Source organism: Larus michahellis, chromosome 2, assembly GCF_964199755.1.
Source record: "Larus michahellis chromosome 2, bLarMic1.1, whole genome shotgun sequence".
NCBI classification, from domain to species: Eukaryota; Metazoa; Chordata; class Aves; order Charadriiformes; family Laridae; genus Larus; species Larus michahellis.
The window spans coordinates 7,013,275-7,035,508 of record NC_133897.1 but is presented as its reverse complement, the minus strand read 5'-3'; the positions used below and the strand labels follow the sequence as shown (position 1 = coordinate 7,035,508).

Below are 22,234 nucleotides of genomic sequence, written 5' to 3'. Positions count from 1 at the left end.
CTTCATTGCCATGCCTATTTTGGTCATCATGGAGATGCACGCCGTATCTGAGCTAAATGCTCCCAGGAGGGTCAGTTATGGAATGAGTTTGGTTTTATCAGTGTTGTATGAAATGATTTCCTCCAAATCACTATATAGTGAAAGCATAGTCACCACTGCATCTTCTGAATAAAAGAGCTCTTGAACCCTTTAATTTTCACTATTAAATTGCTATTAAATTTTGTTTGCATCTATTCTACTTCTCCGAGGCATTTTTTTTTTTTTTTTACCTGTTAAGGCAAAAACTCACCTGGTTATTTTACAAAGCCTGCTTAAGTGGGTTTTGTGCAAAGGCCTCTGGGGAGGAAAACGCATCCTCTCCATATCTACTAATCCAGCTTATAACCTGAAAGAGCAACATTGCTTCTCCTCTTCATAATCTCATAGGGGAGTCCGGGCAAAGATTTACCTGTTTGGTAATTCCTACCCAGGTTTACCCAGTGCTCCTCTCCCAAACTCTTCTGCAGCATGCAAGGATGGAAAAAAATAATTTGGGGAGAAGCAATATCATGGGAATATGGTTTTGCTAACCAGAGATTTGTAAATACATATTATTAATATGTGAACAAGCACATGAAGCAAATAGTACTGCTGCCTGTTCACAGTAGTTAATTAAGATTTATTTCTGGCCATGTATGGATGAAATTGCAGCAGACCGGTTTCTCTGTATCAGGGAGCAAGAACTAATTGGAATTCACATCCCGAATTTTCCTGTTAGCCAGGGAATTGCTTATTGTCTTTAAGGTTTTAGCAGGGCTCTTTCCAATGCAATGTTACAGCTGCCTTTCTCTCACCTGCTCTGGAAAGTACTTGATTTTCTGGGAAAGAGTGATCTAAACAGGATAAATTTCATAATTTCTCCTGAACCCATCCATGGCCCCACGGATTGTCAGAAGCCATGGCTGTGTCTGTTAGCACAGGGGCGAAGAAAAGCCCTGGAGACCTGAGGCACCTCTTATGCTCTAGTGTGCTATTTAAAACTACTCTCTGTGACCCAATCTGTGCTCTTTCTGCCCAAAAGAGAAGGCAAGAGGTTGTTTTGCAATAACTGTAAAGCAAGTGATGGTCATTCCACTGTAACACCCACTACTGAAAGAATAAGATTTTCTGTTAGCTCAGAACCCATGGTCCATCTAGATCTCACGGCCCCTCACCAGACTTTCCCATTTTGAATGCTCATGCCAGCTTTGTCTCCAGATACAGAAATACCTCTACCATCACACTAGCTAGAAGCAAAGAACAACTCCAGAGTTACCTGTACAATGAGTCTTACTTTAAATTACTTGCAAATTGGATTTATGTGAAGGATAAATCATATCAGCATAGAGCCCATTATCCAACGCTCTGTACTATCTGTTGCTTGCGTACTTGGGAAGGAAGTTTCATTGTATGTATGAAGATCATATTGCAGTCACTTTTAACTCTCTCACTGCTGCCTATGGGCTCAAGGAAACACTTTTCTATTTCTTTTCTACTCCAGAATTCCAGTTCTCTTTTTTAGGTTCTAGAAATGTTAATATAATGTGCCTTAAAGCAAGAAACAATAGGAATTGATGCTGATTCTGAAGAGCACGGCCATTGCTATAATTCGAAGTTGAGAAACTTGATTTTTTGCAATTGCAGCCCCCCCCCGTTTTAGGGATCTTCTAACTAAGAGATGAAATATCATTTGGAAAGAAAATTGACATGTAGCCAGAAAAGAAGGCACAGACACTCAAGCCTCTTATTACATAAGGCTTAAGGAATTTTTCATGAATCCTTGGGCTGGAGCATTGAGTGGCCGTTCATGTCTAGAAGAATCAGAAAAGCAAGAAGAGGTGTAAGACCACAGCCTCTGGGAACCAAACCCTGGTTCCTACCTGCAGGGAGTGAATCACCTCTGGGCAACTGTCCTCCTCAAGGTCTGTGCAAACCTTCACACCTCTCCAGCTCCCTAAGCCCCAGACACCCAGAGAGAACGTGGACAGACTTTAAGGGATATCCAGACCTCGTCCCACGCTGTCTGTTCAGACTTGAATTTCAGTGACAGCAGATGAGACAAAAGCAGGACGTGCTTGTGGCGGTGTGCTCCCCCCTCTTCCCCCTTTCCCCTCCCAGCTCCTGCTCAAGCCATTGCCATCAGCGGGAGTTGTTACGAGTTGCACTTGAACTACGGGGGATGGCTGGCAACATAACCAAAACACTGTCTGGAGTTTTGGAACCTTGTTCCCATGCGAATATGACTATAGGTCAATTATCTTACTCTGTAAATAGCGGACAGCCCAAGAGCCCTTTGAGCTCTCCTGCACGGCAGTGGGCTGCACGACAGGATCTCCCCTTGAGTGGGGACACTCCCTTAAGGTTCTGCTCCTCGAGGCTGAGAAATTCCTCGCCGCAACGGATTCTCGGTAGGTGACTAATAGCATGCTAACTTTGAAATCTTAGCTAAGTGATATAAAAGATTGATTGTGCATATATAATCCTTTAGGCATAAACCATTGACCAAGTCTGGGACTAGGATTGGATCCAGCTGCACCTGGACTCCTCTCTGAGAAGGAGTTTAGAAAGCAAGGGGGTCCTTTCTGAACCTCGTGACTCAACGGGAGGGTCTCCCTGAGAGCTTGTCTGACCCGGCCTCTATGCAGTAAATAATCAGGTGTACCCTGGCATCGAATCTCGTAAAACACTGTCGCATTCACTACTAACTTTGTTAAATCACTGTTTTATGTTAATAAATATTTCACTACTTCTCTCTTCCAAGTGAAGTTAATCACTCCGCCTGCGACAATGCTCTCAGAGGAGTTCTGCAGAGCTGGGACTGATGCTCCAGCCTCTGCCCAAGCCAAAGAGATGAAGAGGAGCAGATGCCTCGCCACAGCTGCAGGCTGTGGCTCATCTAGTCCTTTCCCTTTCTGACTCACTGTCAAAGCCCTCCTTCCTTGTAGAATAGAGGGAATCCATGCACAGAAGATCTCCATGTTGTGCTGAATTCAGAGACCTGCAAATAAACTCACATCCCAGCTCACAAACAGATGAACCATCACACCCTGCTTGTACCAGCTGTCTGATGGACAGGGGAGCAGGCTGGTGACACTTTGTGGTGTTCTGCCCTGCCTTTAAATGTTGCAGGAGAATTGCACTTAGCGCTTCTTGAGGAAAAGTTTAGCTGAGAAAAGTACCTAATGTGTGCTGACCTCCAAAAGCTCCTCCCCATCTGTGTTGGCATTTATTTTTTTAAAAGCTTATCATGATGGCCAGATGTCAGCTCAGCCAAATCCATAGGAATGTAGTAACAGATACCAGGACCTGACCCATGGCTGGCTTTGATCCAAAGCCTACTCAAATAAATGGGAGCCTCCCTGGTGAAGTCCATGTAAGTTTTACCTGTCTTCATGCTGTTCCTCTGCTAAATGCTGCTAAGAATATTGGTTCTGGTCCCTGGAGCCTACCAGAGTCTTTCTACCAAATTTAGTGGCCCTCGTTGGTGTTTGAACTAAGTTTGGTTGAAGAATTTTTAAGAATTTTTTTTCCATTCAAATGTCGTGGGCCCAGGAATTCAGCTCAAATGTCTGCGCTAAGAGGCGTGCATCTCACCTACGGCTGTGAATTATGAGGTTTAAAGAAGGCAGTGAGAACTAAACTAAAACCAGAACATAATACAGATATCATGAAGCAGAACATAGAGAGTGATCAGATTAAATCCTTCCACTGTTAGGAAATGGAGACTTTCAGGGCATCTCTGCTAGCTTCCGCTTCAAGATTACATGCTCTCTTCATGTGCTTTTCTCTCTTCTATGACAATGAAGACAATCTGGATTTCTAGCTCAGCTGGAGATACCAACGGTGTCAGGCATCTGCCTTTGGCCAGAGCTTGGGCTGACCCCGCGTCCGCTGCGAGTGTGGGCTGACTGCTCCCCCACCCCCGTGTGTTTTTAGCTGTCTAGATGCCACAAATCCATCACCTCCTTCAAAGCACCAGAACCCCACGTGTCCTGAGTAAACTCAAATAATCTAGGTAGAAGCTGAAAGGGAATATCATGTTGGGGGACAAATTTCTATTCCCAAGATATATACCAAGTTTCAGAGGCCTTTAAATTAAATCCCTATAGTAGGTAAAAACAGTAATTACTTTCAGGATGAAGAGGGTTTGTGAAGTGAAGAACACGAAAATAGTTTTGGTGGTGTTACGGATGGATAGTTTATAAATAGGGATTTAAATACATGGGTATTCAGTCACACCTCTAATGCCTTCTATTCAGAGGTCTGAAGCTTCCCAAAATTACCTTAGATAGGCAAGTACTATTACACATATTTTACAAACAGTTCTCTCTGTGGAGCACAGACAGAATAAATAATTTCTCCAAAATAGTCTAGTGAATTGAGAGAACATTATTGAGAATTCCTCTGACTTCTTCCTCTGAAACCGCTCAGGAAAATAAACTCCTTCCTAATATAATTCAGCATTTTCTCATTTTCAGTACAATTTGAGTGAAAAAAAGAGAATAGTCAGGCAATTTTTTTAAAAGTTCTATTGCATACCACTGTCTTGAAAAATATAAAGGAGTGCTACTTACGCCATAACAATAACACTGAAATCCAGCCAGTTCCATGGATCTCGAAGGAAGGTGAATTCTGTCATGCAAAATCCTCTCGCCAAGATTTTTATCAATGACTCAAAAGTGTAAATGCCAGTGAAAGTGTACCTGGAGAATAAAGTGGCCAAGATAAGGAAGAGCATTAGCAAGCAGCAGACGGCAGGAATGGCAGAGACACACTCAACCCAATGCTCCTCGCGTGGGACACTCCTGCCCATCTCATTGGGGTTGCTTATGTGAATCACGGCTCCAGCACTGGGCTGTGTGTGAGCAGCTTCATGGGTAGACCAAGGAACATGTAAGAAATGGGAAAGTGCTCATGACAGCCACAGGATGAAGATAATTTTCACCGCAGGGTGTACCTTGATGACTCCTCACTCATTAAGTCAAGCACGAATAATACTACGCTGCTAAGCTGTGCTATGGCCTGCAATCACCAGTGAAAGGGGAATGGATTATGCCACATTCCTTGTTGTTTCTCTGATTTGAAGAAGGGTGGTTCTTCCATTCATACCTCTCATCTCTTCCTGCCCAGGGCATTTTGAAGGACAGCAGGTTAAAAAATGTCACCACTTGGTTTTATTAGCTAAAAAGGGTATTCTTCCTGCAACTTCCTTAGTGTTTCACTACCCATGGCAAATCACACTAGCCCTCAGAATTAAACAACAGAATTCCCTCACTGAAAAAGAGGAAAACAACTCCCGCCTGAATACTGTACGTAGTAATTTTGACCTGCTTGACAGTAAAAGAGACACAAGAGTGTTTTTTTCCCTTAGTAAGGTAAGTTGTTTATTACCAACAGCCTCTTGACTGTGATGATTTTGGATAGAACATACATCTTGCCTTTTGTAATAAAGATGATACTTGTAATAAAATTTAGCTAATTCTCTGCAGAGGACAGTAATGTATCTGACTTATAACATTCAGATGCGTAGTCACCCAGGGCTCTACCTACTATCAGAGTCGTACTTCAGGGCATAGAACACTTCTTTTGAAATGTTTCTACCTGAGACATGTAGCCCAATGGGACTAGGTATTCTAGGTCATATCATAATAAAAATAACAAATGTTTAGTATCCACCATTGGCATTCCCTACGTCTTTTCTCCAAATGAATATGCAGAGGATACCAAAGCCTATTAAAAAAACCCAACAAAAAAACACCTAAAATCCCATAAACCATAAATTTCGTAAATCTAGAAAAAAACTCAAGACTATCTTGAGTTTTCTGTTCAGTCCCTAAACATCAGTAGCCGTAATGGTGCAATCACACACAAAAAATGATAACAGCTGGGATTCCTGTTTGGTAAAAAAAAAAAAAAAAGGTGTAAGCAATTAAAGGTAGTAATGTAAGGAAGAACTTCACTATGCATAAAAAGAAAATGTTTTCTCTTAGAAGTATTCCTCTATCTGTAAATGGGCACACATACAGGCAGTGGCAAATCTCATGCCCCCCTGCCATCATGTCACACAGCAGATCAAGTTACACACATTGTAAAACCTCAATGTGCTTCATCTTAAACTGGAGATTATCAGGACAGGTTTTGTGCAACAGTGGGCATTACATGTTTCTCACATGTCCTTTTTGACCATACACCTAAGCATCATCTTGTATCTGACTTTTTATGTGTCTCCTGTTTAGTTTTGCTGTGATATTTCAAATATAGGTCACCCGCGTGACGATCTCTTTAAGCATATGTATTCAGTAATACATGCAGAAAACACATGCAAAGAACTAAAAAAAATACTTAACGGTACATAAGCTCATTAAAATGATAAACCACTTGTATTTATTCAGCATGTCAGATGGTTTAATTGATTGTATAATCATCATCTAATTCTAAATTGATCGGGCAAAGTCCTCCAGCAACTGAACAGCTTCTTTAACAACAGAAGTCAGGATTAAAAAAAAAAAAAAATAAATCATGGGGGTAAGTTGAATTGATTTCTTTTTTCAAAATAGTAAGGCAAATGTTTCAAAGGAAGATCTAGGATAAATATTTGCAGAAGGTTACTATTGTGTCCCCTGTGAGTCTCTGGAACAGCAGAACAAACTGGATTAAATGTACCTTTTCCAAATCCAATATTAATCAATTTGAATTAAAGTTCATTGGGTTATTTTGCTCCTCAAAAATACTTGCCTTTGATTTCATTCTATGCATTTGAGGAGGAAAAGCTGAGAGGTATGAGGGGACGCAGGAGAAGAGGAAACATGGCAGGGAAAGGATTTACTCCATTGCTGCATGAGTCCATTTGCATTTCTGCTCTACATTTCTTGCACGCCCTGCTTGATGCACTGATAACATCATCCACATTTTCCTGCCTATGGAAGACACAACAAGCACTTCGATATTTTCCTCCAGAATGCTTGAATTCCCGAGTATAGAGCCACTGACCAAATTTTGACTCGTGGATGAGATGCCCGTGTTTCAGCTGAATACATCATGGCTATGGTACTGCGTGACAGTTTTCAATAAGAAAAGGACAACATGAGGGGAAAAAGAAAGTCACAGACATACTTGAGTGTAACACACTATACAGAAATACATGAAACATCCTGGGATTAGGATGTTATTGTGATCGGATGAAATATTTGGTTCAGTGCTATCTATAATTAGTAATTTATGGCCTAGAAGATGTGCCCTGCATGATTTTATGAAACCTAAAATAAGGGCATTTTACTGTCTTTCCTTACAGCCCTGAGTAGACCAACCACCAGGCTATGGAGCAGCAGATGGCTGTGTTTATCATATGTCAGTCAAAAATAAAAAGTGTGTTCTGATTGGTTCAATGAGCCAAAATAATTGTTTAATGCACTGTAGGTTGATTAGCTTGTGCATCTGGTATCTGTTCCTAACAGGAATATTTTAAAGCAACTTAAAGAAATGAAATGGGGTTTCTGAAGCCCGTTAGTCTCTTAAAATTAATTTAAAAAAAAACAAAAACAAAGCCAACCAAAAAAACCCTTCAAGTGATACTTTTGCTATTTTTTCTGATGGTTTGACAAGCTAAAAAAATGGGAATCCTCATAAAAGTGTTCCCAGACAATATTATGCTTGCTCATAAAGTATGCCTACCAATGGTTGGAGGGGAACACTTCCCATGATGTGCTCAGCCCAAAAGAAACTTCTGCTTCCAATAAGTTTCAGTTTAAGGATAGAAATAAGTATGTCCAGGAAGTATTCTCTGAAATAATTCAACTTGAACTCCATCAGCCTATTCTACTGTGTCCAACCAGCAAATCTCTTGCATGGGAACTGAGGGAGGCTGGCCAGTTTCAAACGGAGTTCTCCTCATATGTGATTTCATTCCAAGGTAGCATAGCAGGTGCTTCTCGTAATACGTATGAGCTTGGCAGGCTAAAACTTGTCAGTTGACTTACTAAGGGAGTTTTTACGAGCAACAAACACCTGGCAAAATATTTTGTCAGGACAGATAGTACGGTCAGTATTACTGGAAAGAAATCAGACAACAGCAAAAAAGATGAAAAGATGACTGGAACAAAAGGAAGAGGAAGGACGAGGTAAGGACAGGGCAGCTGCAAACCAAGAAGGATACTTACTCAACATATTTATTCCATGACGGAGTCTCTGATTGTGCCATGAACACACAATTAGTTAAAATAGTGCACATAATAAACATACTGAACAATGTAAAAAAGCGAATTAAGGAAAACAACGCATATGTTGTAAGACTTCGTAATTTTTTTGTCATTTCACACAAGATGTGTCACTCATAATTTGCAAGATGCTTAAAAAGGACTATAGGCATTCGTTTGCAAGTGCATAAGGAAAGAAATAATTATATAAACAGACAATAAAATGAGAGAATCTTCCCTGCTTTTTTTGCTTTGCCAACATCTTTTACACGTACTTTATAGAGTAAACAAATGTACTGACTCTGCACTCTTCTGAAAATACAATACCCTAAAGTTACAGCTGTGTTGGTCAGATGACAATGTGCATAGGTGCACAACTTTGTATGAAAAGAGGGATTAGTCTCATTTAAGTATCTACGGAAAAACCTGTGTCTGCAAATTCCCATTTTATTTTCCACCCTGAAACATTTCTCAGGCAGTAGGGCAAGTTATAAATCTGGACTTTCTAATCTCCCTAATGGGCTTGAGGCCTCGCTTTCAGTATAAAGTTTCACCAAAAGCTAATACGAGTTTCAGAGCACTAATTCTAAGGCTTGGTCTGCAAACCTGGTTGGCAAATACACAGTCTTGGTCTGCAAAGCTGACTGCCTCAGCTGAAACACCAGTTTCCCTAATTGGCAGCTAAAATGAACCTCCCAAGTGTGTAGTCCATGCACTTAGCTGCTAAGCTGAAGCCATAAATACGAAAAGGAGCACCCTAAATCGAATTCGTGAAATTGAAAATATAGTTCACCGAACTGCTCTCCTAAAAGCACTTACCACTTCCTGTAAAAAAAATTACAGAACGTGATGGGATTCTCCGCATAAATAATAGGTTCTGTGCTGCTGGAGAAAGTTTAACTAATGAGTTTAAGTGGAGAGAAGATAACACAAAGGAAAACAGCCTACAACTCAGTCAATGGGTTGGGACCCTTCTCAAGGAAGAATAGTAGCATCCAAATGTAAATTTCTTTTGCCTTCTTTAGGAAAAAAAAAAAAGGTGGCTTTTTGTTTCACCCCTTTACTGATCCCGTTGGTGGTATTTTTTGTTTAAGAACAGCAATCAAAGAATATAATTTCAAAGGTATGTCCTGAAATGTTTGCATGAAAATTGTCCTTTTGCAGAGCCAAAATCTCTGCCGAGCACAAAGTGGAACATTTCCTGATGGGCCACAGGAGCAACTACGTGGTTAAATTGGTAGTAACCAACCCACATATTCCCCAGCGCCATCGCAGAAAGCAGTAATTGAACTCAAAGGGACTGCTTATCTCACAAACATTTTCCACTTCTGAGCCAACACCTCCTGCTGAAGGACTGGGAAGGACAGCTGATATCCAGTCACTTTTTCTCAAGTCAGGCTGAGATAGGTTTCTGTAAGTTGTGGTCATCTGGTTAACACAATTAGGTTTAAGCTGCAGCTAGCCTGGATTACTATTTCAACTACAGTGAAATGCTGTTAAATGCTATGAAAACAACAATAGTAAAAAAGAGTGGTATCTTCAGGCCATGCCAAACAAATACTATATTTCAATTCAATTCCAAGAAAAGAAATTCCGCTATAACCACCCTTTTTAGGATCACTGGTCTGATTTATACATCCCTGTTTCCTTCTGGTATAAGCTGACTCTAACAGCTTTCCCAGATGCTCACTTATAAGCAGGTGTCATCACCTCGTTATTGAAACACCAAAGAGAACATACAGGAGGGCACAGGTTGAAAATATAAAGGGTCAGCTTTGGGACATCAAATGCACTATGAATACAAGCAGAGTTTCATGACCAAGCTGAAAACTACAAAGAACATAAAAGAAACCAACATTTCAGCTGGTTATACACCAAAGTCAGAGATCTGTGTTAAAAGAAAGAGAAAACAGAAATTCCTACAGAATGGAATTCACAATCCTACCTGAAATCTAATGCAATTGTTTCTATTAGAAAAAGTCAGTGATGATGATCTACTCAGAAAAAACAAAGGAGATGAAATCGGGATAACCTATATTAGCACCATTGTCTGTTACCTATCTCGGAACAGCTATTAATTCCAGTTTTTGAAAACCTACTGATCCATGAGTTGATATGGCTAAACGCTTCCAGAAGTATGGGTTGGACTCTGTTATGGACCACAAACCAAATACACTAAGCTACTCATCAGGATCTTTCTGTAATAAATTAAACCTATTATTTCCAATTTAAAGTTATAGAATAGGCTTTGAGCAAACCGATTCTGAAAGTTATGAATTTTATCTCCTAGCACAAACATATTGAGTCAAACATGGCATACTTCTATTCTAGACTTCATTATGATGGATAATTGTTAATTAGCAGACTGAATACTAGAGGCTCTTTAAGTGATCATTTCCAAATTACATATAATATGTGCAAGCAAAGGTTAGTCCCAATCAATAGTACGTATAATTGGTGCTTCACAAGGTCTCATTTTCTCTTACGGAGGAAAGTGTGTAAAATCAGGTGGAAGAAAAGTTACAAGCAGAAAATATGAACAAAGATTGGAAAATCTTTAGGGAGTTGTTTGCTGGTTTGTTTTTGTAAAATGGGCCAGATTCCATAATTCTAGCACCAAGGAAGGTAATTTTGGCTAAACCCCCATTCTGGATCAGTGGCAAACTGAGAGCAACTATTTATAATACCTAGAAAACCTAGGAATAACAATTGCTATGGATTTTATACGCAGCAGCAAAGCGTTTGGAGAAACTAAGGACACCACAGAACGGTCCTTGGCTTCCAGACAAGAAGAACTAAGAGGAATCTTTTAAGCATAAGGTATCAATGAAACGTTAGCAGTGGTTTAATCTTATTAATGGGTGGAGACAGTAAATAAAGAAGTTAATAATAGCTAATAAAGATGCAGAAGGCAAAAGGTTCATCCAATCGTTTTGTTTTGCATTTGATATAAATGGGATGCAGACCTATATTCCCCATGTCCTCGGTGACAGAAATGGACCAGGGCCTTGTTCTTGGCAGCCATCTGTGCCATGGTCCTTTCATGAGACCTCCCAGACTCTGAAGAAGAGGAGAAACACCTAGAAGAGGTTTAGGAGTATGTTGTTAATTGAACTAACTCACATTACTGGGAGGCTGTGGATGGTTTTTTCCCTTGGAAGGGTGTATTTTTGAATGACTAGGCTAATCAAACTTGGCTGGATGAGCAGTGAACATACAGGATTTATCCTGCCTGAAGTCTCAGAGGAAGAACTCCCTATACAGCTACTTAATGAAGAAATGTGACCCCCACAGCTTCTATATAGGATGATTTCACTCTGTCCTCTCTATTCTGTTCCACTGTTGGCCTTCAAGGTACAGTCAATGACTGGAAATGGAAATATGGCCTCTACTAAAGAAGTTGCTTCAGACACTTACGTGACAGGGCACCATTTGTTAATGCTCTTTTTTGGCTTTTGCCCTTGGGAAAATAAAGACTGCTTGATTACACTCATGCAAGACAATAGATCTGGTTCCCAGATTCATGTCTGTGATATTATCTGCTTGAGTACTTGCCGATTCAGACTCCTTTCTGCCTGGGGTATTGACTGCCTGTTCAGCCGGTTGGCCTTTGTGTTTCAGGCTGATGTGAAAGGTCTTTATTGACAGAACACAAATCAGTGCCTGGTGCAGGAACTTCACCGCTGTTTCACTGGGACTGGAGCTGTTGCCTCCTGCCTGTGCTTGCCAAAGATTGAGCTGTTGGATTTCCTGACATTATCAACACAAGGTGACAACTTGGGTCTTTCTGGAAGTAAAATGCTATTTGCATTGTGAATTTCCACTCCCAAAATTTTGCACTCCTTATCTGACCGTGTTTCTGTTCCTGACATATCTTTCAAATTCACTCCTTTGTGGTCTTAATCCTTCGAAGTAATATGATAAGGATTTCATGCATACCCATCTCTCAGTTGACTGCTACTAAGGGCATGTAGTTCCTGTGTGTTACACATGCTTGTGGCCTCTTGGCTTCACCAGACAGTGTAGAAGAAAGTGAGCAGAAGACAGAACAGGCCTCCAAAGCTGGAGCTGATTTTCACACATACATGCTTTTTTCTGAGAAGCTCAATTTGCAAATTCTTCCCTGCAAATGCATTGACCTCAATTCACTTCAGCAAGTCTGTGCTGATGTAACTGTATGTAATAAACACTGTTGGGTTCTGGGTATGCAGCAGCATGTGCTGTACTCTTTGCCTGTATAACATGATGCACAAAAAAACCTCTCTGCAAAATTCTGTGGTGTATTCATAGTAACCATACTAAACTCCTGGCCGATACCACACATCATATCTTGGCCGATTTTTGCATAGAATTATTGTTACTAGAAGCTTCACCTATTTTTAATTCTTGTTAGAATATCTGTATTCTCCCTTCCCCCCCGCCACTGCATGGACAACCACTGGGAATCAGGTTTCTTTCCTTTTTTTTTTTCCCTCTGAAATTTGATAATTAACCAATAATTCTAGGATGCTACCTGCTTAGTATTTATTATTTCTCTCTGGTGGACATGGGCATTGCAGACAAGGGATTTCCATCACTAAAACATCACATGATCATCACGGCAGCATGTGGAGTCTTTGAATTATCGCTGCCCGGTCTCCCATGCTCTCAGTAGAGAAAGTAGGCAACTCAGGAAAATGGGTGTGTTTTTAGTAATGTTCACACAAAGCTGAATATTTGGGTCAGTTCAGTCTTCCAGAGAGATATGACTATGTCAGAATTTAATGTTTCTGTAGTCATGTTAAAAAAACAAGCCAAAAACAACTGCTGCATAAATAGATAGATAGATAGATAGATAGATAGATAGATAGATAGATAGATAGATAGATAGATATGTATTGCATGACTTCAGAACTAGAGCTAGGGGAAATCGGGCATCTCCCTTCTGTTGAAAGGTCCATCAGGCCAGCCTGTGCTTTCATTCCTAGATGGATAACACATTGCAATAAAAGACCCTAAAAAACAAACAAAACAATTTTTTAAATGTTCTGTTTCAGGAGAGCAAAAAAAAAATTCAGTTCTGAGGCAGTTCAAAATTAAATTGCATCTGCATACAGTGTCACAGACTCCCGTGGGAGAGGTTGCTTAAGTGCTCAGTAGCGAAGTTCTCCATCAGTGTAGATTTCCCCAGGTGTGCTCCAGCCTCTTGGTTCCCTTTCTTTCTAAGGTTCTACACCCCATTTCTTCCACTGACTCTTTACTAAACACGTTCAGGCCCTTCACACCCTTTAAACCCAAGTAAACTCACCAGACTCTCCAGCGCAGTTCACATTATCTGATGCCAGCAGTATAATATAGTCATTTTCATAGCTCACATAACAATATCAAATGAAACAAACCAAAAATCCAAGTGCATTTCTGTTTGCGCAAGCAAATTCAGCCGAAAGATTTAAAACAGCTTAATGAAATAAAATGGTTTCTGACTTCCATCCATCTGTGTTTAAAAACCGTATAAAATACACAAGAAAGGAAATCAACAGAAAGGATATGAATGTACCAAAATTTTAATTGCTGCTCTTCTGATTGGATGGAAAGGACTAAGTATATACAAGGCAGGAGTGGCACTAAATCGAAAGATTGTCTTCCCTTTGTTCAGTACTATAAATGTCTGGAAAACAAAATAGAAAATGAGAACATTCAGTATTTGCATTTATGCTCAGCTTTTCCCAGCCTACGTCCCGTTGGGAAATTCCTGCCAGTATCCCCACTCCCTCCCGAGAACCCGAAATTCCTCGTCATTTCGTGAAGAGTTTTGTCCAAGACCATCCCAGCAGAGCTGTTGCCTGTCCTATTGCAATATCCCAACTATTTTTACTTCCTTCACTCCTTACAGGGTCTTGTGGTGTCTTCTCCGTCATGGGGATGGGAAGAGAGAGGAACCACCTTTAAAAATAAAAAATGACCTGGAGACTAAAATGTGGTGGAGGGACTTTTATGATGCTCTTTTTCCTAGGTGCCAGGATCCTTACTACATTCTTACTCCATCTTCTCTACCATAAGCACTTTGTTGCTCTCAGTCGATGTTTTTTGTCTCAGCTGGTAAGAAGCTGCACGAGGCACAGCTCCACAGCAGGATCTGACCTGAGGCACTCTCATTGCACTCACTCAGGTTAATATGGGCGGAAGAAACCAATACTGTGAGTTACCTTAAATCAAATGTGAACGGATGCTAGCCCAATTTACAGAGCTCTGAAGATGCCCCACCATGCACAGAGGAACTAATATTTACTCAGAGACAGGATCAGGACACCCAATAGATAAACTCTAAGCAACTCACACATCTTGAGTCTAAGACCTTCATGACACTAAAATTGCAAATCTGTATCCTGCTGCTTGTGCCCGGGGACAGCAGGCAAATTAAAAGGTAAATTAATTCTGGCCCTTCCAGGTAAGTAATCTATTTGTCTTTATCCATTTAACTTTTATTCGGTAATTCTTGCACCTGTTTCTACACTGTTTTAATAGAAGGAGCATTGTCGTCATATTAATTCATTGTTTACAGGAAATAGCATAGCCCAAAATCAGGAACATCTGTACCTGAAAGAACTAGAAGCTTCCTAAAAATACAATGCGCTTCCAAGCCTTATTTTGTTCCCCGTGTCGCGAAATGTTTGGAAAGGGGAACGAACAGTAGTAAGCAACCAGCCCAGCTCTGCTGTCAACAGCCTTTTGACAGAGGCTGTTTGCGCTGTAGTGGCTTTGGTCCAGCCTACACGTGATTCCTCATCAGGTGATGCTCGCTTTGGGATGAAGCTTACCCTTCTGTGAAGTGCCAGCAATGCACCTGCTACTCGCATCTCCCTTCGGGTCTATTTTGTTCATCTTAAATGGAGTTGGACTATCCCTCAGCAGGAAAAGAACCGCTGCTCTCCAGGAACGGTGTGGAGGTGCCTCCTGCTCTTATGCAGAGTGTTAGCACAAGGCTCAAGTCACCCAGAAGCCCTTAACATTAAGGGGCTTAAGTGATAAACGGACCTGTGAAGAGTCAAGGCTCACGCAGAAGGCAAGATAGGGTAGATAAAATCCTCCGGCTTAATTTAACTCAGCTACTGCTCTGCTCTTTTCAGACACTGTATACTCATACTCAGAGTTATCTGAAAACACACAAGGTTTAATTGTGCTTTTTATCGCTCTTTGCCCTCATGCTTAGGTGTTTTCTGGCAGCCCTGCTCATGCCGAAACTCTGATCCTTAATCTGGCAAAAAAAATATTTTTACTGGCTGTAGAAAGATAAAACCCAGAGCCCCCAAAACAGAGACGGCGTTTATGCTTTAGCAAAAGCAAACAAGCAGGATGGCTGGCTGGCTGGTGCTCACCTTACGGTCATTGTAGAAAGGGTCAAGGTCCTCCAATGGCTCCCCAATGAGCTCTGGAGGAACAGTCCCATAGATATCGGGCAGCTTCTTGCAAGCCTGCAAATCAAACTGGGGCTGAGGTTTCTCTTCTTCGCCCAGCTGCTCTCTATATTCCTGCTTCGCATTCCTTGCAAGCTTCTCCGCGATTCGTTTCTCAATAGCAGCCAAGGATTCAGGCGTGAACCGGTGGAAGCTGTTAGTACCCGGTGGTAACAAGAAGTCAGCCATCTTTTCATCCTGCTTTGTCTTTACTGGTCTTTACTCCTAGTAGTGGAAACAGCTGAAACAAAAGGTACCAAAGGTTAGCGACAGGAGCAAAGCAAGAAGAACAAAGCCATCAAAATGAAAAGAATATCCCGAAGAACTTACAGGCTATCTATTATCAGGAAACCCTTCGTCTATTTTTATGTGGTTAGCAGAACATCAAGGAAAACAGAAATGACTGAATGCTCGTGATCTGAGCGAAAAAGACTTTGTATATAGACCATGGAGTATTCTTAAGTTTTTCAGTCACTTGGGATCCTAAATCCAAACTAAGGAGTAGCTTAGATTCATACAAGCTTAAGTTTCATTAAAAGCCACAGCAATTTGGATTCCTAACTCATTTTTGAACATGCAGCTCTGGGAGTGGATGAACAATGTGCCCAAGATGACTGCAGGGCAGATTTAAATCAGCCGATCTCTGGCCACATGATGCAAACTCTAAAAAGGCCCCAGCTGTTCTATTCCAAATTTAAAGAATGAAGGGTCAAGTTCAGATTCTTAAATCACACAGAAATTCTTCATAATCTCTGTCATAGACTTCTGCAACATATATTTATTTTTCTTTGGGATAGGCAATAGCATCTTCAAGATATCTGTCAAGACTTTTGAGCATTTTCTTCTCCTTCACACCCTACAATCTGAAGGATGTTGGAAGCCCAAATGTGCTTGGTAAAGCCCTTCATGAGAGCACTCCAAGCTTCGGAGATGTGGAATAACCACTGTTACCAGTACCTCACATCTGAAAACTAGGCTCCTTCCATCCAATACCAGTTTGAACATCTAACCCAAAGCTGTGAGATTTGACCATCTTGGGTTGATGGTGCTTCACTGCTAATGCTTCTCATCCCCGCCTGAATGAAAATGAGTGGGAATGGCCACGTCTCTTCAACTTACATGAATAAAGCCAAGCGTGAAAAACACAGCAGAACAAAAAGCCTTCTTGTATCTGCACTGAACAACTTGGGTAGCTGGGAAAATTAATGTAAAACTATTGTTTGAAAAGGGATGAAGTTTATCCCTGTTCTGGTAGCCTGCACAAATCCATCCAGGTTAACTGAAACCGTATTTTGCAATTTAATAATGACTCTAGTGGCACATTTTTCCAGCAAGAGAAACCGTCACTATGCAACAATTAAAACTCATTTCACAGAATAAACACAGCCCTTGGTTTTTTACTACCACCAGACCATTCATACTAACTCAGAATATAAGCTGGTGACAAACAAAATAGTAGATTTTGAGGTGGGCTACCCTATTGCATTCATCGATGCGTGCAGGATACAATTCTTTGTTCAGCCGCAATTGTTGTTTTCTGCTTTCAGATGGTATTTGTCTATTTACAGTGGATAGTTCCAGATAGTTTGCTTCTATTAGGCTCTGTGATGACAGCATTTTTGTTAGCAAACAAGACTTTAACTGGACTCCGCATGACAAATAGCATATTTATTGACTCAATTTATTTGAGTAAAGTACTCTTTCAAATCACTACTGTTTTTCCTATTCTGACTTCGTTTTAAAATGAATTCATTAAATTGTCATTGATCACAGCCTATCATACAGGAATGATTTACTGGAGCTCATATATTATACTCCGCATTACTGCGTGTTTGAACAAGCAGGGCAAAAATGAATTAGCCTTCCTGGAGTTTGGGTATTCTGATATTCTTCTTTGTTTAGATATTCTTTTTATGCCTTTCCCCTCCCCTCCTGCATCATTTGTTTTATCCCCTTCCTCCTGAAAAACAGGAAATTAGAAGCTTTCCCACAAATTGAGTTTTCTTATGCTCAACACTTTGTGACTCAGCACCAGTGCAAGTAAATAGAATTTCACTTTCTATAAATGACATCAGTACAGGTGGCCAGAGAATTCTCAGAGTTTTTTTGTCATTTTGATTTTTGTTTCTTTACAGTGAAACCTTTCTCAGTGCTGAAGGGGACAACAAAAATCAGTGGCTGGTCAGTACTCCTGGAAGGGCACAGACTAGGTTTCTAGACCGGAGAGGAGATTATTGTGGGCTGTCAGTTGAGGTGTAGTTAATCATGAGCACTGTGAAAACAGTGAATGGAGAATGATTGTTTGCTTTTTCTCATAGTAGAAGGATGGCGACATTTCAAATGAAATCACAGAGCAGCAGGTTTGAAACAACCGCTGGAGCCACTTTCCACATGGCGCAGAGTTATCGTTTGAAACTTGTTGGCTGCAAATGGCAAGGATTCACAAAGCCACGAGACAAATCCAAGGAAAAAAGAGCCATTAATGGCTTTAAACAAAAAGATACTGTCTCTGACTGAGAAAATCCCTTAGCTACACAACCTGTGTGCATGCAAGAACGACTACTTATGTTTGCCCTGTTTTTACCCTTTTTCTGGGCTACCAGTACCAGTGTGGAGAAACACATCATCTGCTCTTATGTGGTTTTGTCCTTACGTAGCACTCATGCCAACACAAGTCAACCTGCACTGCCTTGGGCAAGGGTTCAGTCTGCCCACCAACTCCGGCTGACCTGAGCTTGTGCGGACATGGAAGCGTACAGAGAACCAAAGTTAATATCCTCCACATCTGCAGATGCTCAGGACCTGCATTGCACCAACTACCTGCTTCCAGCACTTCGGAACACGGGCTGGGTGAGTGCCTCCAACCTACGCAGGCATTCCCTTTGCTGGAAAACTGGTGGTAGCCACCTCTGCACCACCTTCTCCATACAGCCAAACTGGAGGCATGGCCATAAAGCATGAGGGACACTGAGTATTTTATTGAGATGATAAGAGAATGTGTGGAACGTCTCTATTAAATGCCACAGTTTTCATGGGTGTTGCTTGATCACAAAAACTGAACCTTCACTAGAATATTCAGCATCCTTCTCAAACTTCCTTAAGGACTTATGAAAGAAGTCATTCTGGCAACAGAACTGGTCACAATTTTACAAAAAAAGAAAAAAAAAATAGGGCAAGATGAGGGGTGATAAAATAGTCAGAAAAACTTAATCAAAATGAGAAGGGTTTTTGGTTTTGTGTTTCTAAAAAAGGAAATTATTTTTGCTTAAAATTCTTTCTTATTAGATAATTGAATCAACTTCAAACTGGTCAAAACCAGATCTTTTTAATTTTATCTGCAAATTCCAGAAAGAAAACCATCTAGGAACAAGTGGAAAATCCTACACAAACTTCCTTAGAGCTTTTGCTACTCTTCTATTTGTTTTTCCTTAAAAAAATACTTTTTCCAGAATCCTTATAATTGAAAAATCTTGACATGTTTTGTCTTCATATTGTATATAAGTTAAAGTCCCAAATTTTAATATATATATTTATCCTAATTCTTTTTCAATTTCATATGCTTTCAGGAAATGGACAAGATAATTTCACGGGTCTTTTCTATGTCTAATTTCTTTTAATCTATGAATTGCAAACATTTCTACAAATAGCCAGGGTTAGCCCAGATGTTTCTTAAAAGGGTAAGAAAGCGCCACAACTTAAAAAGGGAAATCATCAATGACTGAATCAAAGAGCTGGAAAACCATTTCTTAAGAGATAATGGCTGTTGTGACTCACGTTTTTACAATATGAGCCTGGATTTTTCCATTCCTCTCAGGCATATTTTTGAAGTACAAGGCTTCAAACACATTGTTTCTGTGATATCACCATGCACAGAATGAACATTTCCCTCTTGCTTTGTCTTTGTTAAATTCAGTTAACATCGGTTCTTGCTGATAAAAACGTACTGGTTATGTAAACAAAATGTGCATATGAAAATAAAGCCCCAAGACGCATATTTTCTATGGCATGGCAAGAAGTGAGAACAGTTCAAACAAATAAGACATTGCTAGCACCTCTATTTATTCAGAAAGATAAATGTCATTTTCCATTACAGTTTTAACCATACTCTCGTAGTCTTCAGCCACCCCAGCTCAAAAGACCTTTCAGGTTCCCAGAACATGACCTGCATGCCCTACAAGCCCTTCCCTGACTCACCATGGATGGGTGACCATCACCCAAAAGGCCGCTTTCGGCAACAGGTTGCCTGCAGGGGTGTAAATACAAGGAAAGTGGGTCCCGCTCACCTCCAGCTATCTGCTCTTGCATGGGCTTTGTGGGCTCAGACCACCACCCTAGTGCCTACCAACCCCTTACCATGGCCCAAGAGGCTGACACGAGCCAGCAGTGAGGTCCCATACCCCCAGAAGCAACAGGGGAAGCAGAGGCTGAGGTCCTTGCTGTGCACTACAGCTGGTTGGACCCTGACTTCAGAGAAGCCACAGGTTTTTGCACCTCCATCTTCTGCTTGCGCAGCAGCATAGGATTGCTTGCGTGGCATGGTATCAAGGACACACATGCATATATTTCACACACTTGGCAATAATAATAAAGGAGCCAAATTTGAAGATCAACGATGTGAAAGTGGTGCTTACAGGCTAAAGGTTAGATACCATCAGACATGCTCATCTCGAGTAGGGTTGTATTCATTTAACCGTACTGATTTCCATGATACCCCTCAAGAAGCTACCACTGACCATGGGCTGGGGAGATGGGTGATAGCTCATGGCAGCAGGTATGTTTCCACTGCGATTCTGCTAGATCTAAATCTAACAAAATAATAGTCATGAGTCCTAAATTCTCCTTTTGTTTGAGAAATGTTTGTGACTAAATATAGACTTTGCATTCCCAACTGCTGTGGTAACAAAAACAGTCATTAGGATGGGTTTCTTTTAAATGTTTGAGACTACGTGGAGTACTGTCGTCTTTTCCCCCCCTCTCTTTTCCATATAATCTCTTTGGCATTTTCCTTTGACCTGCAGAGCACTGGAAAACATAAGAATAATAGGCTGGGGAAATAAAGAACAATACAATGACACATCTAATTTAATGTTAATTGGCCTAGATTCACACATTCTTATGCATAAATTTAAAAATGCACACAAAAATGTTATCATATTTAAAAAGACTAGGAGGTGATACAGGACTGCGTGAAAGTTTTATTCCAGCCATGAAGTAATGGCTTCATGGAGAAGAACTGGTTTTAATTAAGATTAAATAAAGACCTTCTATATAAAGATCAAGAGGCTAAAGGAGTCTAGGTGACTTAGACACTCTTCATAATTTTACTGACAATCAACAGGCAACCTTTTGAGACTTAATTCACTTGTATTTATACCGCACTTCAATTCCACAGCTAGGAGGTGTCATGGGAAATTGTCTTTTAACTGATAAATTTCAGTTGCTGTTAATACACACTCTGAGGGTCTGAGTGCTCACATCAAAACAAGGGGGAACTGAATAATACAGTCCTTGAAATTTTACACAGCACACTCATTACTTCTGCTTAAACTGATATCTGGTTTGTTTCTTTTTTCCAACAGGCATAATTTTGTCAAGACCATAAACAATGATATTTTTTTTGTACTACACGTTCCTGACAAATGTAATCAGCCACCTCTCCAGCTGGCATAAATCAGCACAGCTCTACCCATTCCAGGGAAGTCACAGCAGCTGGGGAAGTGATCTATTAGGACCAGGAATATTCGGATAGAAATGCTTTCTTTGAAGAGGATACCTTCACACCAGAGCATGAACACCAGAGAGCGTGTAATTGAGGTTTTAAAGTAATGACCTAGAAGGTAACCAAGCTTGCAGGGAGCTGGAAAACCCTTGATATTTTTTGCAACTTGTGAAGGCAATCTGCAAATGCTTCTTCATGCAGAGACATCTTGTTGAGTGAGTTCAGAGTGGAAGGAGTGAAATGGGGTCCTGCCAAACACGGCAGAGTCTTTTGGAGACACCGATGGCTGCTGGGGACCGGGCAGGGTCCCGTGGCTGGCCTGCAGTGGCATTTTCCACAAAAATCTGATGGAAATGGCTGCAAGGTTTAGCTCTCGAAGGAGATCTCCTAGGAAAAGCACAGCGTCGCAATCAGCCCCAGACTGACGCAGGAGGAGCTGTGAGACAGATTTCCTCTTGCTGCCCACGTCACAAGGCAACCCTGCAGGTTGATATGACATCGCATAACACAGGCTTTCTAAAACGAGCCCTGTTTGTTCACCGTGCATGCTGACCAGGGGCAGAAATAAATAAGTATAAAACCTCATTGCATTCCCATCATTGGGAAAAAAAAAACAACATAAAATATCCAAATTGAAATCTCAGAGTCACCGACCCACCCGTCTTTCATCACAACCAGCACTGCCTATGCCATATCTTCTTTTAAATCCAGTTTAATGAGTTTTGCTGGCTCCTCACTCATCAGAATCACGGCATTCTGATATTACCAATGACTTATTGATAAGATAAAGTCTTCAGAAAGCCAACATGTGCTAAAAGGAAATGAATTCAGAAGATTTCATCCCGATAGTGAAACAGTATTTGGGGATGACA

The 22,234-nt window shown here is 40.8% G+C and overlaps 1 protein-coding gene across 1 annotated transcript in view; it reads right to left on the bottom strand.

The window, feature by feature from the left end:
- Positions 1 to 22,234, bottom strand: part of LOC141738599 (sodium channel protein type 5 subunit alpha-like) — a 219,412-nt gene that overhangs the window by 162,174 nt on the left and 35,004 nt on the right. Inside the window, exons 2-5 of the mRNA XM_074574027.1 lie at positions 15,566 to 15,884; positions 13,739 to 13,857; positions 8,175 to 8,264; positions 4,593 to 4,721 (exon numbers count right to left, since the gene is read on the bottom strand). Coding sequence (XP_074430128.1) covers positions 4,593 to 4,721; positions 8,175 to 8,264; positions 13,739 to 13,857; positions 15,566 to 15,832 — 605 coding nt within the window. The 5' untranslated portion in view covers positions 15,833 to 15,884. The remainder of the gene's footprint in view (positions 1 to 4,592; positions 4,722 to 8,174; positions 8,265 to 13,738; positions 13,858 to 15,565; positions 15,885 to 22,234) is intronic.